This window comes from Pocillopora verrucosa, chromosome 13, assembly GCF_036669915.1.
Source record: "Pocillopora verrucosa isolate sample1 chromosome 13, ASM3666991v2, whole genome shotgun sequence".
Classification (NCBI taxonomy): Eukaryota; Metazoa; Cnidaria; class Anthozoa; order Scleractinia; family Pocilloporidae; genus Pocillopora; species Pocillopora verrucosa.
Genome location: NC_089324.1, coordinates 42,422 through 56,228, shown reverse-complemented (window position 1 = coordinate 56,228; position 13,807 = coordinate 42,422). Strand labels below are relative to the sequence as shown.

General features: G+C 39.0%; 1 protein-coding gene across 1 annotated transcript; it reads left to right on the top strand.

Moving 5' to 3' along the window:
• Positions 1–7,957: 7,957 nt before the first annotated feature.
• LOC136277669 (tetratricopeptide repeat protein 28-like) lies at positions 7,958–11,340 on the top strand (the record flags this gene model as incomplete). The annotated part of the gene is made up of 3 exons (XM_066160066.1): positions 7,958–7,997; positions 9,093–9,450; positions 9,691–11,340. Coding segments are annotated over exons 2-3 (1,995 nt in total), but the record flags the coding sequence as incomplete, so codon positions are not given.
• Positions 11,341–13,807: the final 2,467 nt, after the last annotated feature.

Below are 13,807 nucleotides of genomic sequence, written 5' to 3'. Positions count from 1 at the left end.
TGCATAACTTGTAAGAAATCACTCTCTTATACTATATTCTCTACATTGTGATTGGTTGTTGCTAAGTACTGATTTAAAAGGTTATTCAAGGTTGCGTCAATCATGCAAACCAATCAATGTCAAAAAATCACGAAAGCTGGTGCTTCAAGCTCTTGACATAATGTTCACACTCATCATCTACATGTGTCATGCACGAATCACAAAGTCTCTGACAACAAGCAGTGTAATGATCAGCAGCAGCAGCTGGTTACTTAAAAATATATACAGCATTCGAAAAGTTGGGTGACCACCAGAAAAAAAAAATTGGAATGAGACCAACTATAATGAGACAAAGTCGGGCGATTTTACATTGCTCGATTTAAGAGACATTTTCTTCCACAGAGTTTCCACTGAAACTATTATCTACCTTGACTCTGAATGAGCCAGAAGCTTATCCATAGAAAACAAAGAACACAAAAGAAGTGGGCTGTCTAAAAAGACCTATTTCAGGTTTACGCAATTTTTGACAATTTCAAGTTAAAATTTCCCTTTCTTGTGCCTTTCAGTTATTTATACAATTTATATGCACAAGATGTGTAGCTCAAGTTTGCTTATTAACTTTAGGTTAACTGATTTTGTTGTTATCGAAGTACTCCACTGTGTAGGTGAATCTTGGATACATAACAAATTGATAAGTTGGCTCATTATAATGCACTTATTATGACTTAAATTGTGGTGAAGTTTCCAACTCAGATCTGTATGAATCAATGGAGGACATCACACATTGTCTACCTTTTAAAGTTATGGGAACTTGCTATTCTGAAAAATACCAGAAAGCATTACAGGTAGCCTATGAGTATCACTATGAACATAATAAACGCATCTTTGCTAATGTTAAGGCTGAACCTGACAAACCCTATAACAAAAATGCAATTGCAGTACACATAATGTCTTCCTCAGACTAAGAGAAAGTTGGCTATTTACCCACTGAACTAACAAGATTTGTACATCCTCAACCAAAGGATCGAAAGCTTGAGGTGACAGTGAAGCAAATCAGGTTTTGTACCACATTTCCTATGAATGGTTTTTACTTAACAATTGAAATTTCCACGACTGATCTATGGGAGAAGCCATGCAGAGATTAAAGCCAGCCGCAGAGTAAAGTGATAAGAATTAAATGTTCACAAAGAGTGAATCCTGCAAAAAAATGGCAAAATTAAGGAGTTCTATTTAATTTGTGCAAGTAATTTCGATGAGAGAGATATCTGTTTCATGTAAAATTTCATTTGCATCACAGGCATGGCACTGTCTGGTCTGGGATTGCACCAAACACGAAATAACCTTCTGGCCCTCTTATTGCCCTGATTTGTTATGGCCTTGGCTATATAAATATACTGCTGCGCAAATAAGATATTTCTGACAAAGTTGAAGTTAATAAAAACATTGATGAATCTAGTGTCACAAAGTGATGTATAACCACAGGCAGCCCAAGCTCCAGCTGTGAGATGATCATCTTGCAAAATAACAGTCATGGCGAAATTACAAGAGTTTGTATGGGAATATTTCCAACCGCTGTTAGGAATAAAAAGTACGGTCAAATTCTCAATAAAAATACCTCACCTCACTTCCACAGTGTATCGCTTGCTGTCTGACCACTTACTATGTTGAAAAGAACCCATTTTGGCGAGTTATCTATTTCTAGGTTTATTACGTACATAAGAAAAGCCCAAGGCTGCACACTCCATTTCCTAACGCCCGATCCGAGAAGCGAAAAATACGAGCTCAAAATGGCCGGGCGGCCACAAGTCCAACGCAGAATCCAAGCACATATCCTTTAGTTTCATTTCAATTCACTTCAAACTCAACCTTCCCCGTGACCACTGAAAACCAGCTTGGCAACCCTTCCTCCTTTATAAACTGAGCCTCGCCGGGGATCACACCGTAACTTGGCACCCGTGGTTCTAAGACAATTTCTTCATGCCAAGTGACGACTAGATTTCTGAGCCAAAAGACAGTGTTTTCGCTGCTTTATTAAGACGTGAGAAGTAATATTCAGGATAATTACACGATTGAATTACGTGACAGAGTCACTAGTCACGGTGTGTTTCAGTACGGCTGTTATCGCAAGTTGTACCAAATAAAATCCTTTAGTTTGGTTCTGAAATGTTCTTACAGTTTTGAATAGCGTAAGCTGTCAGAACTCAAATATGAAATAACAGAAGCCAAATTTTTAAAAAAGAGTTTGCCATTTAAATGTTGACCGAGAGCGCTAATCAAATTATGATATTCGATACGTTGTTGTTGTTGTTTGGCCTTTTAGAATGTTTAAAGTATTAATCGGTGTGGTCTAAAAGCTCTTTCCTGCTATCTTTTAAACTTAAAACCGATAAAATCTGAGATCTATTGAGCTCTTTATATAAAACGGTCGGAGTTTGCTCAATGAACTAATTTGCATAATCGGCTGTCACGCTAACAAAATCGCTAATAGTTTGAGGTCACCACGGCGAAAAAAATTAATAGGTGCAAGATGTATTTATATTTTTCTGCTGCCAAACATCTTATTAGAAGAAACCAAACGGAGTTTTCAATGGTCTGGTCTGGACTTGAGCAATATCAACCAAGAAAGAGAGAATACTTTTGACCAATTTCAGAAAGCTGTCGACTAACGAGTGTCTTTAAATAAGTTATGACGAACCTCTGAATAAACGAATATCAAAATTGAAATGCGCTTTATACGCCTTATATATCACACAGTTTAAGAATGCAAAAGATTTTTTTGCTGCATGCGGTGTGATACGAGGACCGGGCTTTTCAACTTTTGAAATTTTCCATGTCGCAAGAGGTCAAAAAAGGGCCTTTTGCAGCTTTGTCTTTTGAGAGCTGTAAAAATTTTGTTTTAACATACAGATTTCAAGAAACTAATATGGTTTTATTTACTAGCTACCAAAGATACTTTATTGGGCAAAATTTGAGGGAAAACTTTGTTCCGATGCGAAATGCCTTTGGACCGCTCTTAAAGAGATCGCCTCTTAATATGAAAACAAACAAATTAATTTACTTCCTTGATTCTTCTGCAGTTGTCCTTGGAGCGAGTTTATTCGTTTTCCTCGCTTGGCTCTTAAGCTTACTGGTTTTCCATTAATTCATATCTGACGGTGGAGAATATTTCCATGTTCATGTTGGATAGTTTGTCGCAGTTTCCACGCCAAGGGAAATGTCAATGAAAAGGGGCTCGGTGCATACATTAGACTGACGGCTCCACAAATAAAAGATTGTCCAGCGCTTGGTCTAATAAAAACCTTACGTAAATCGGCCAACGACAAGCGGACAAAATTAATAAGTAATTGATAATACTTAAAGGACCTTTTCCATTGGCGCTTACGTTTGGCCGTTACGTTCAGCGGGCCTGGGGAAGAGAATGTCTATGGAACCTACAGCCGAACAGGAACAGACAACCACATTTTATTAGCTGCCTGATATGACTGACGTATGACGTGTGTTGGAAAAAAAACTTTAAGGACGAAAAGAGATGGTTAAAGTTATTATCGAAACAGAGCACTGAAGGCTACAGATTGTGGTAAGTACTGTCTGTGAAAACACCTGATTCACTTCCATCATGATTAGAGCATCGGTTTTTAAAACTGCTTCAAACCTCGTCCTGTTGTGAATGATGTGATAAATGACTTGGCGGAAGAGAATTCCGACATGTGCGATAAAAATTGAAAGAAATTCATAAACGGCAAAGTCGGTTAAAGGTTTTTAAGCCCACTTAGACCTACCAAACATTGACTAAATTCGACGAATTAACTGGTATTTTAACCGACACTGGACATGATGATTTCTTTCAAGCTACCTTCTTTGAAGATTAAATTCCGATATCCTCCGAGTTAGCCGAAGGGCAATCTACTAACGCACCAACCTTGCGCAGAATTCCAACCGTTATGTGAAAAATATGAATTCCGAATGTCCTTCACAAAATCTTAAATGAAATTCATTTTGTTTTTTCCAATGAAGGAAAGATAAGGACAGACGGATATTTGTTATCCTACTCTTAATGCGGCGCTATTTGATGAAAATATATTTCGGTTTTGTAAGTCTAACTTTTTTACCGATGACAATTATGAGCATGCAAAAATGAAACAATTAATTTTTGTTACAGGTAACATCCGGTCTCAGTACACATTGTTTTGCAAGAACTGTTGGGTTCTTAACCCAAAATTACAATCAAGACTTGTTACAGTACTGAATTGGAGCTTCTGTCTTGAAACGGTAAGCTATTTGTGCTCAATGAGTATCTCTCCGCGAGCTGTTCATTTTTCAGTTAGTGCTATTTGCGTCATCGAAGACAAAGTTGGTAAATAACAGGAACGTAAACCAGTGTTCTACCCTAAAAAGACAACACATTGCTCTCTCCGTTTACCTTTTAAGGATGTTAATCTAAATAAGACGGAAATATCGTAACAATCACGTGATGTCATGATCGAGAGGATCTCGCTTGGCTTCATATAAGTGATGATCAACAAATGAGACCTCTTTTAGGGAGGGGAGGGAAAGGTGAATAATGAACCTGAACTACTAGAACAAGAGGAATTTTCCTAAGAGTGTACAACATCGGTCATCTATTTGAGTTTATACATTCTCTTTATTCGGGCAAGCGATTTAAACTTGAAAAGTAGTGTCGAATTATGAAAAGTTGAAAATCTATTTCTCATGATATTCTCAGGCCTTGTTATATCGGACCAAGTGAATGGAACAAAGTTCCTAGGTTTCTATAGCTTGTTGCTTCTCCATCCCTGTCGCCAATTTCTATTCTGATAGCGAGTGTTTTATCCTGATATTCTCGGGCCTTGTCATATTGACCAACTGATCGGAAAAAAGTTCTTAGGTTTCCGTAGCATGTGGCTTTTCAAGAATTTGGAAATAATTATGAAATTCTTGAAAAGCTTTTTTTCCGAATAGATCAAGTTTTTTCCACAGATTCTTTTCCTGAATCTTATCGAAACTTTCCAGTAGTAGTGGATAATTAAGGGGGGGGGGTAAATTTTTTTAATGGGGAAGAGGGCGGAGAGGAGTTTTTATCATAATGTAACAATGATTTAGGAGCAAACCATGGTGTTTCTTTATCATTACTGCTGGGGGAGCTGCTTACAAACAACCGAAGATCCTTTTGGTTACGGCCCTCCTGAATAGTCTAAGAAGGTAAAGCTGTTGTTACCAATTTTTGACAACTTGAAGGAAAAATGAGAACTGTGATCAGAGTTATTTAACAAAAAACAAAAAAAAAAAGAAACTTTTAAACTCTCAGATAATATTTTGAGGAATTGGGGCTTTTTTAATCAAAATGACCCGTGATGTGCAGGCCGTTCACAGCGAATACAGCAGAACTGGAAACGATTTGAAAATTAAATTTTTGTCTAACACTAAACGGATGATTGCGCCGGGCGATATCCTTAGTTTTCGCTTGACGCTGTAAAATCCAAAATTAAAAATATTACGCCACACAAGAGTAATGACGTTTTACCCCGAAAGGAAAAAAACGCATGAAAAATGAAACTTTTCGCCAGCCATAAACATGACCTCCAATGCTTTTCCTAAATATTTAAATGGCTGGCTCAGGAAGATATCATGAATGTATAAAAATCTTGGTATCGAGTGATTGTTTCTCTCGTGAGTCGTCAAATAAGTCTTTGCAAGAACGCAACGCGTAACGTATCATTTTTATGTCGAAAAGAAACAATATTCATTTACTTTACGGTCATTACATTTGTAGTCTATGAAAAGGAACAAAACTGGCCTCCTCAAACTACACCCCATCAAATTTTTTCCGAAATTTGGGCGATCGCCTTTTCAGTGGGAAATAACTGACTCCGAAAGAAAGACATAGCCACATTGGTATAGATTTCCTCGATGGTTCTTGGCTTTAAGCCGACTCTGTCCGTTTACTTTCAGTTTGATGGCGTGACAAGAGACAAAAAATATAATTGTTATAAATTCTTGACTTTATACCATGGAGGTCTTCTACTTTTTTTCTAGTAAAAAGTTGACTTCCTTCGGAAGATCTTATGCAAGTCTCTTTACCCTCATCAAAATGAATAACGAACGTTTCTAACTTCAAAAGGCAATTTGCATCAATGCTGACTGTTGTAGAAATCCAAACAACACTAGCATCGTTACGAAAGCTTCAAAAAAATTATCATAAGAATAACAACATTAACAGCATACAGAAATCTCACTGCTTCCCCCCTCTTTGAAAAGAAGCTATGGCTTCTTCCATTGAGTGAGATATATAAAGGAAAAGAGATCATTGTTTATATTTCGATACCTTACATCACTTTTCCAAAAACGTCGAGAAATAATGCCCTTTTTCAAGGATTTTCACAATCAAAATGTAAGATTATCAAATAAAGTTCGTATCGATTATGTACGGGCATGGAATACAGGACTTTACAGAAAGGTAGCTTATATAGAACATTTTCCGAACACATGCAAAACCTGTGAGTCATAATATATATTTAGGAAGCAGATCAAAGAAAACCTACTCTCTGATTTAATTTCTAGAAACGCGAGCTTGTTGCAAGGAAATGCGATTATTATTAAAGCCTATTAAGATATGGGCTGGGCAGTTTCGAATTAGCAGTAAGCAGTATGATGCGACGCGAGCTCTCTTTAGAGCCCAGTAAATCGGTTTTGTTAAAAGCATTGTTCCTTCTTACACAATTGAATTGAATTACCGTAAACTACATATGAATCAGCAGGTCAAATGAAACTTGTTGTGCTCTGTTAGCCCGTTAAATTTTCCAGTTGGTCTCTGAGCTGCGTGATTCGCGTGACAGTGTAACGAACACCCCGCTTGGAGCATCCGATGAGTTTTTAAAACTGCTTCAAACCTCGTCCTGTTATGAGCGATGTGATTAATGACTTGGCGGAAGAGAATTCTGATATGTGCGATTAAATTTGAAAGAAATTCATAAACGGCAAAGTCGGTTTAACGTTTTTAACCCCACCTAGACCTACCAAACATTGACCAAATTCGACGAATTAACTGGTATTTTAACCGACACTGGACAAGATGACTTCTTTCAGGCTACCTTCTTTGAAGATTAAATTCTAGGCAACTATTCTAAGGAATTGGGTTTTTGGTTCTAAACTGATCCATGAAGTACAGGCCGTTAATACATAAACAGCAGAACTGGAAACGATTTGAAAATTAAATTTGTCTCTAACACTAACGGAAAATTGCGCCGGGCGATCTCCTTAGTTCTTGATTGACGCTATAAAATCCAAAATTAAAAATATTATGGCACACAAGAGTATTGACGTTTTACCCCGAAAGTAAAAACTCTGTGAAAAATGAAACTTTTCGCCAGCCATAGACATGACCTCCAATGCTATTCCCTAAATATTAAAATGGCTGGCTCAGGAAGATATCATGAATGTATATAAATGTTGGTATCGAGTGATTGTTTGTCTCCTGAGTCGTCAAATAATTATTCGCCAGAACGCAACGGGTAACTTACCATTTTCATGGCGTCGAAACTTCCTTCAAAGAACGAGTGATTTTTTTCTTCTGATGTCAGGTACTTCTGATTACTCGGAATTTACCGGAAGTTTCACTTTCCAATAGTAATGGATAATTGGGGTGGGTATAAGACCCGTGGGGTGGGTTTAAGTTACCCGTTGCCAGAACGCAACGGGTAACATATCATTTTTATGGCGAAAAGAAACAATGTTTATTTACTTTACGCTCATTACATTTACAGTCTATGAATGGGAACAAAATTTTTGTACGAAATTTGGGCGATCGCTTATTCAGTGGAAAAATATTGACTCCGAAAGAGACTTTGCCAGATTGGCATAAGACACAAAAAAAATACTAATATTGATAAATTCCCAACTTTTCACCATGGACTTTTTACTTCTATTTTCTAGGAAAAAGTTGACCTCCCTCGGAAGATCTTATACAAGTCCCTCTGCCTTCATCAAAATGAATAAGGAACGTTTCTAATTAACTGCTGAAGGTAAGTTGCATCAATGCTGACTGTGTTAGAAATCCAAACAACACTAGTATCGTTATGAAAGCCTCAAAAGAAAATTATCATAGGAATAACAACATTACCAGCATATATAGATCACACTGCTCCCCCCCCCTCCCCCCTTTGAAAAGAAGTTATGCTTCTTCCATTGAATGAGATATACAAGGGAAACGAGATCATTTGTTTATATTTCGATATCCTATAATACTTATTCAAAAGCATCGACAAATACTGCACTTTTTTCAAGGTTTTACACAATTAAATTACAAGATCATCAAATAAAGTGTATAACGATTATGTACTGACAATTATAATTATAACAAACACGCCATAAAGTACAGGACCTTCACACAAAGGTAGCTTATATGGAACATGCAAAACCCGTGAGTCAAAATATATATTTAGGAAACAGATCAAAGAAAACCTACTCTCTATTTTAATTTCTAGAAACGCGAGCTTGTTGCAAGGAAATGCGATTATTATTAAGATATTCGCTGGGCAGTTTCGAATTAGCAGTAAACACTCTGATGCGACACTAGCTCCCTCGAGAGCCCAGTAAATCGGTTTTGTTAAAAGCATTGCTCCTTCTTACATAATTGAATTGAATTACTGTGAACTAAATATGAATCAGCAAGTCAAATGAAACTTGTTGTGTTCTGTTAGCCGGTGTAATTTTCCAGTTGGTCTCTGATCTGCGTGATTCGCGTGACAGTGTAATGAACACTCCAGTAGAATAGACGGCAAAGGTGTGTGTAAATGTAAAATATCGATCTACGATACAAGGGGCTAGAGTCCAAACTCCTTAGAAAATATGTATTAAACTTGTTAAATGAACAACAGCATTTGGCTAAAAAAAAAATAAAATAAAAGTAAGCGAAAAATGTCTGCCTCAGTTTTCCAATGTCAAGGTTAGAGTTCTTTGACGTGATTTACTAACTTAACTGTGAAATCACGTGCGCCGCGCGTGAACACAAAAAGAATACAAGGCGGGGAGGGGAAGATAAAGATTGAAATTTAAAGATAAACAGTCCGTGTAAAAGTTTTCACTAATTTCTCCTTTTTTTTTTTCAAACTGAGAAGAGACAGGGTCAAGATGGACAGCATAAAAGAAGCTATATCAGCTATCTTCATAGGTACAGTGGTCGCCGAGTTCCTTCGCAAAACTGGTCGCGTGTTGCAAGCCATCGAGGTATACAAGGAATGTTTGATTATATTACACAGTCAGGCGCAGGCTATCGATAGTTCATTGGCAAACTTAATATTCCGTGTCATCTACTTGGCAATAATCTGGGCTTACGTTTATATAAAGGATTACACAAGTGCAGAAAAATACCTCAGGGAACTCCTCCTATACCTGGATTCTAATGACACAGCTAAAAAAGGATGGCTACATTTAAAACTGGCAGAAATACTTCAGGTACAAGGCAAATTAATGGAGGCCTGGAAATTTTACGAATCAGCAATCAACATCATGAAAACGATGGGAATCATACATGGCCATGCACTGTGTTACGCAAAGCTCGGAGAAATGTTCCAATCGCATAGTCAATATGACAAGGCCCGAGAATATCAAGAGAAAGCACTCGCTATCAAAATAGAAATTGGTGACAGGGATGGAGAAGCAACAAGCTACGGAAACCTAGGAACTTTGTTCCAATCACTCGGTCAATATAACAAGGCCCGAGAATATCTAGAGAAAGCACTCGCTATCCAAATAGAAATTGGTGACAGGGATGGAGAAGCAACAAGCTACGGAAACCTAGGAACTTTGTTCCAATCACTCGGTCAATATGACAAGGCCCGAGAATATCAAGAGAAAGCACTCGCTATCAGAGTAGAAATTGGTGACAGGTATGGAAAAGCAAACAGCTACGGAAACCTAGGAACTTTGTTCCAATCACTCGGTCAATATGACAAGGCCCGAGAATATCAAGAGAAAGCACTCGCTATCAAAATAGAAATTGGTGACAGGCATGGAGAAGCAACAAGCTACGGAAACCTAGGAACTTTGTTCCAATCACTCGGTCAATATGACAAGGCCCGAGAATATCAAGAGAAATCACTCGCTATCAAAATAGAAATTGGTGACAGGCATGGAGAAGCATCAAGCTACGGAAACCTAGGAACTTTGTTCCAATCACTCAGTCAGTATGACAAGGCCCGAGAATATCAAGAGAAAGCACTCGCTATCAGAATAGAAATTGGTGACAGGGATGGAGAAGCAACAAGCTACGGAAACCTAGGAACTTTGTTCCAATCACTCGGTCAATATGACAAGGCCCGAGAATATCAAGAGAAAGCACTCGCTATCAAAATAGAAATTGGTGACAGGGGTGGAGAAGCATCAAGCTACGGAAACCTAGGATCTTTGTTCCAATCACTCGGTCAATATGACAAGGCCCGAGAATATCAAGAGAAAGCACTCGCTATCAGAATAGAAATTGGTAAAAGGGATGGAGAAGCAACAAGCTACGGAAACCTAGGAACTTTGTTCCAATCACTCGGTCAATATGACAAGGCCCGAGAATATCAAGAGAAAGCACTCGCCATCAAAATAGAAATTGATGACAGGGATGGAGAAGCAACAAGCTACGGAAACCTAGGAACTTTGTTCCAATCACTCGGTCAATATGACAAGGCCCGAGAATATCAAGAGAAAGCACTCGCTATCAAAATAGAAATTGGTGACAGGAATGGAGAAGCAACAAGCTTCGGAAACCTAGGAACTTTGTTCCAATCACTCGGTCAATATGACAAGGCCCAAGAATATCAAGAGAAAGCACTCGCTATCAAAATAGAAATTGGTGACAGGCATGGAGAAGCATCAAGCTACGGAAACCTAGGAACTTTGTTCCAATCACTCGGTCAATATGACAAGGCCCGAGAATATCAAGAGAAAGCACTCGCTATCAGAATAGAAATTGGTGACAGGGATGGAGAAGCATCAAGCTACGGAAACCTAGGAACTTTGTTCCAATCACTCGGTCAATATGACAAGGCCCGAGAATATCAAGAGAAAGCACTCCTTATCACAATAGACATTGGTGACAGGGATGGAGAAGCATCAAGCTACGGAAACCTTGGAATTTTGTTCCAATCACTCGGTCAATATGACAAGGCCCGAGAATATCAAGAGAAAGCACTCGCTATCAAAATAGAAATTGGTGACAGGCATGGAGAAGCATCAAGCTTCGGAAACCTAGGAACTTTGTTCCAATCACTCAGTCAGTATGACAAGGCCCGAGAATATCAAGAGAAAGCACTCGCTATCAGAATAGAAATTGGTGACAGGGATGGAGAAGCAACAAGCTACGGAAACCTAGGAACTTTGTTCCAATCACTCGGTCAATATGACAAGGCCCGAGAATATCAAGAGAAAGTCCTCGCTATCAAAATAGAAATTGGTGACAGGGGTGGAGAAGCATCAAGCTACGGAAACCTAGGATCTTTGTTCCGATCACTCGGTCAATATGACAAGGCCCGAGAATATCAAGAGAAAGCACTCGCTATCACAATAGAAATTGGTAAAAGGGATGGAGAAGCAACAAGCTACGGAAACCTAGGAACTTTGTTCCAATCACTCGGTCAATATGACAAGGCCCGAGAATATCAAGAGAAAGCACTCGCCATCAAAATAGAAATTGATGACAGGGATGGAGAAGCAACAAGCTACGGAAACCTAGGAATTTTGTTCCAATCACTCGGTCAATATGACAAGGCCCGAGAATATCAAGAGAAAGCACTGGCTATCAAAATAGAAATTGGTGACAGGGATGAAGAAGCAACAAGCTACGGAAACCTAGGAACTTTGTTCCAATCACTCGGTCAATATGACAAGGCCCGAGAATATCAAGAGAAAGCACTCGCTATCAAAATAGAAATTGATGACAGGGATGGAGAAGCAACAAGCTACGGAAACCTAGGAACTTTGTTCCAATCACTCGCTCAATATAACAGGGCCCGAGAATATCAAGAGAAAGCACTCGCTATCAAAATAGACATTGGTGACAGGCATGGAGAAGCATCAAGCTACGGAAACCTGGGAACTTTGTTCCAATCACTCGGTCAATATGACAAGGCCCGAGATTATGAAGAGAAAGCACTCGCTATCAAAATAGAAATTGGTGACAGGGATGGAGAAGCATCAAGCTACGGAAACCTAGGAACTTTGTTCCGATCACTCGGTCAATATGACAAGGCCCGAGAATATCAAGAGAAAGCACTCGCCATCAAAATAGAAATTGGTGACAGGGATGGAGAAGCAACAAGCTACGGAAACCTAGGAACTTTGTTCCAATCACTCGGTCAATATGACAAGGCCCGAGAATTTCAAGAAAAAGCACTCGCTATCAAAATAGAAATTGGTGACCGGGATGGAGAAGCATCATGCTACGGAAACCTAGGAACTTTGTTCCAATCACTCGGTCAATATGACAAGGCCCGAGAATTTCAAGAAAAAGCACTCGCTATCAAAATAGAAATTGGTGACCGGGATGGAGAAGCATCAAGCTACGGAAACCTAGGAACTTTGTTCCGATCACTCGGTCAATATGACAAGGCCCGAGAATATCAAGAGAAAGCACTCGTTATCAGAATAGAAATTGGTGACAGGGATGGAGAAGCAACAAGCTACGGAAACCTAGGAACTTTGTTCCAATCACTCGGTCAATATGACAAGGCCCGAGAATATCAAGAGAAAGCACTGGCTATCAAAATAGAAATTGGTGACAGGGATGGAGAAGCAACAAGCTACGGAAACCTAGGAACTTTGTTCCAATCACTCGGTCAATATGACAAGGCCCGAGAATATCAAAAGAAAGCAATCGCTATCAAAATAGAAATTGGTGACGTGGATGGAGAAGCAAAAAGCTACGGAAACCTTGGAACTTTGTTCCAATCACTCGGTCAATATGACAAGGCCCGAGAATTTCAGGAAAAAGCACTCGCTATCAAAATAGAAATTGGTGACCGGGATGGAGAAGCATCAAGCTACGGAAACCTAGGAACTTTGTTCCAATCACTCGGTCAATATGACAAGGCCCGAGAATATCAAGAGAAAGCACTCGCTATCAAAATAGAAATTGGTGACAGGGATGGAGAAGCAACAAGCTACGGAAACCTAGGAACTTTGTTCCAATCACTCGGTCAATATGACAAGGCCCGAGAATATCAAGAGAAAGCACTCGCTATCAAAATAGAAATTGGTGACAGGCATGGAGAAGCAACAAGCTACGGAAACCTAGGAACTTTGTTCCAATCACTCAGTCAATATGACAGGGCCCGAGAATATCAAGAGAAATCACTCGCTATCAAAATAGAAATTGGTGACAGGGATGGAGAAGCATCAAGCTACGGAAACCTAGGAACTTTGTTCCAATCACTCGGTCAATATGACAAGGCCCGAGAATATCAAGAGAAATCACTCGCTATCAAAATAGAAATTGGTGACAGGGATGGAGAAGCATCATGCTACGGAAACTTAGGAACTTTGTTCCAATCAGTCGGTCAATATGACAAGGCCCGAGAATATCTGGAGAAAGCACGTGCTATCGGAAAAGTTATTGGTGGCAGGCATGGAGAATCAATAAGCTATAGAAACCTCATATGTTTGTTTCTCTCACTTGGCATGTATAAAGAGGCTGACGATTATCTAAAGAAGGTAATGGCAGTTAGAAAGGGTATCCCTGACAGAACCGGAGAAGCATCAGACTACATAAGCCTTGGTGCAATTTCTTGTAAGCGTGGTGAATATGACAAGGCTCAAGAATATATCCAGAAAGCTCTTACAATTTGCA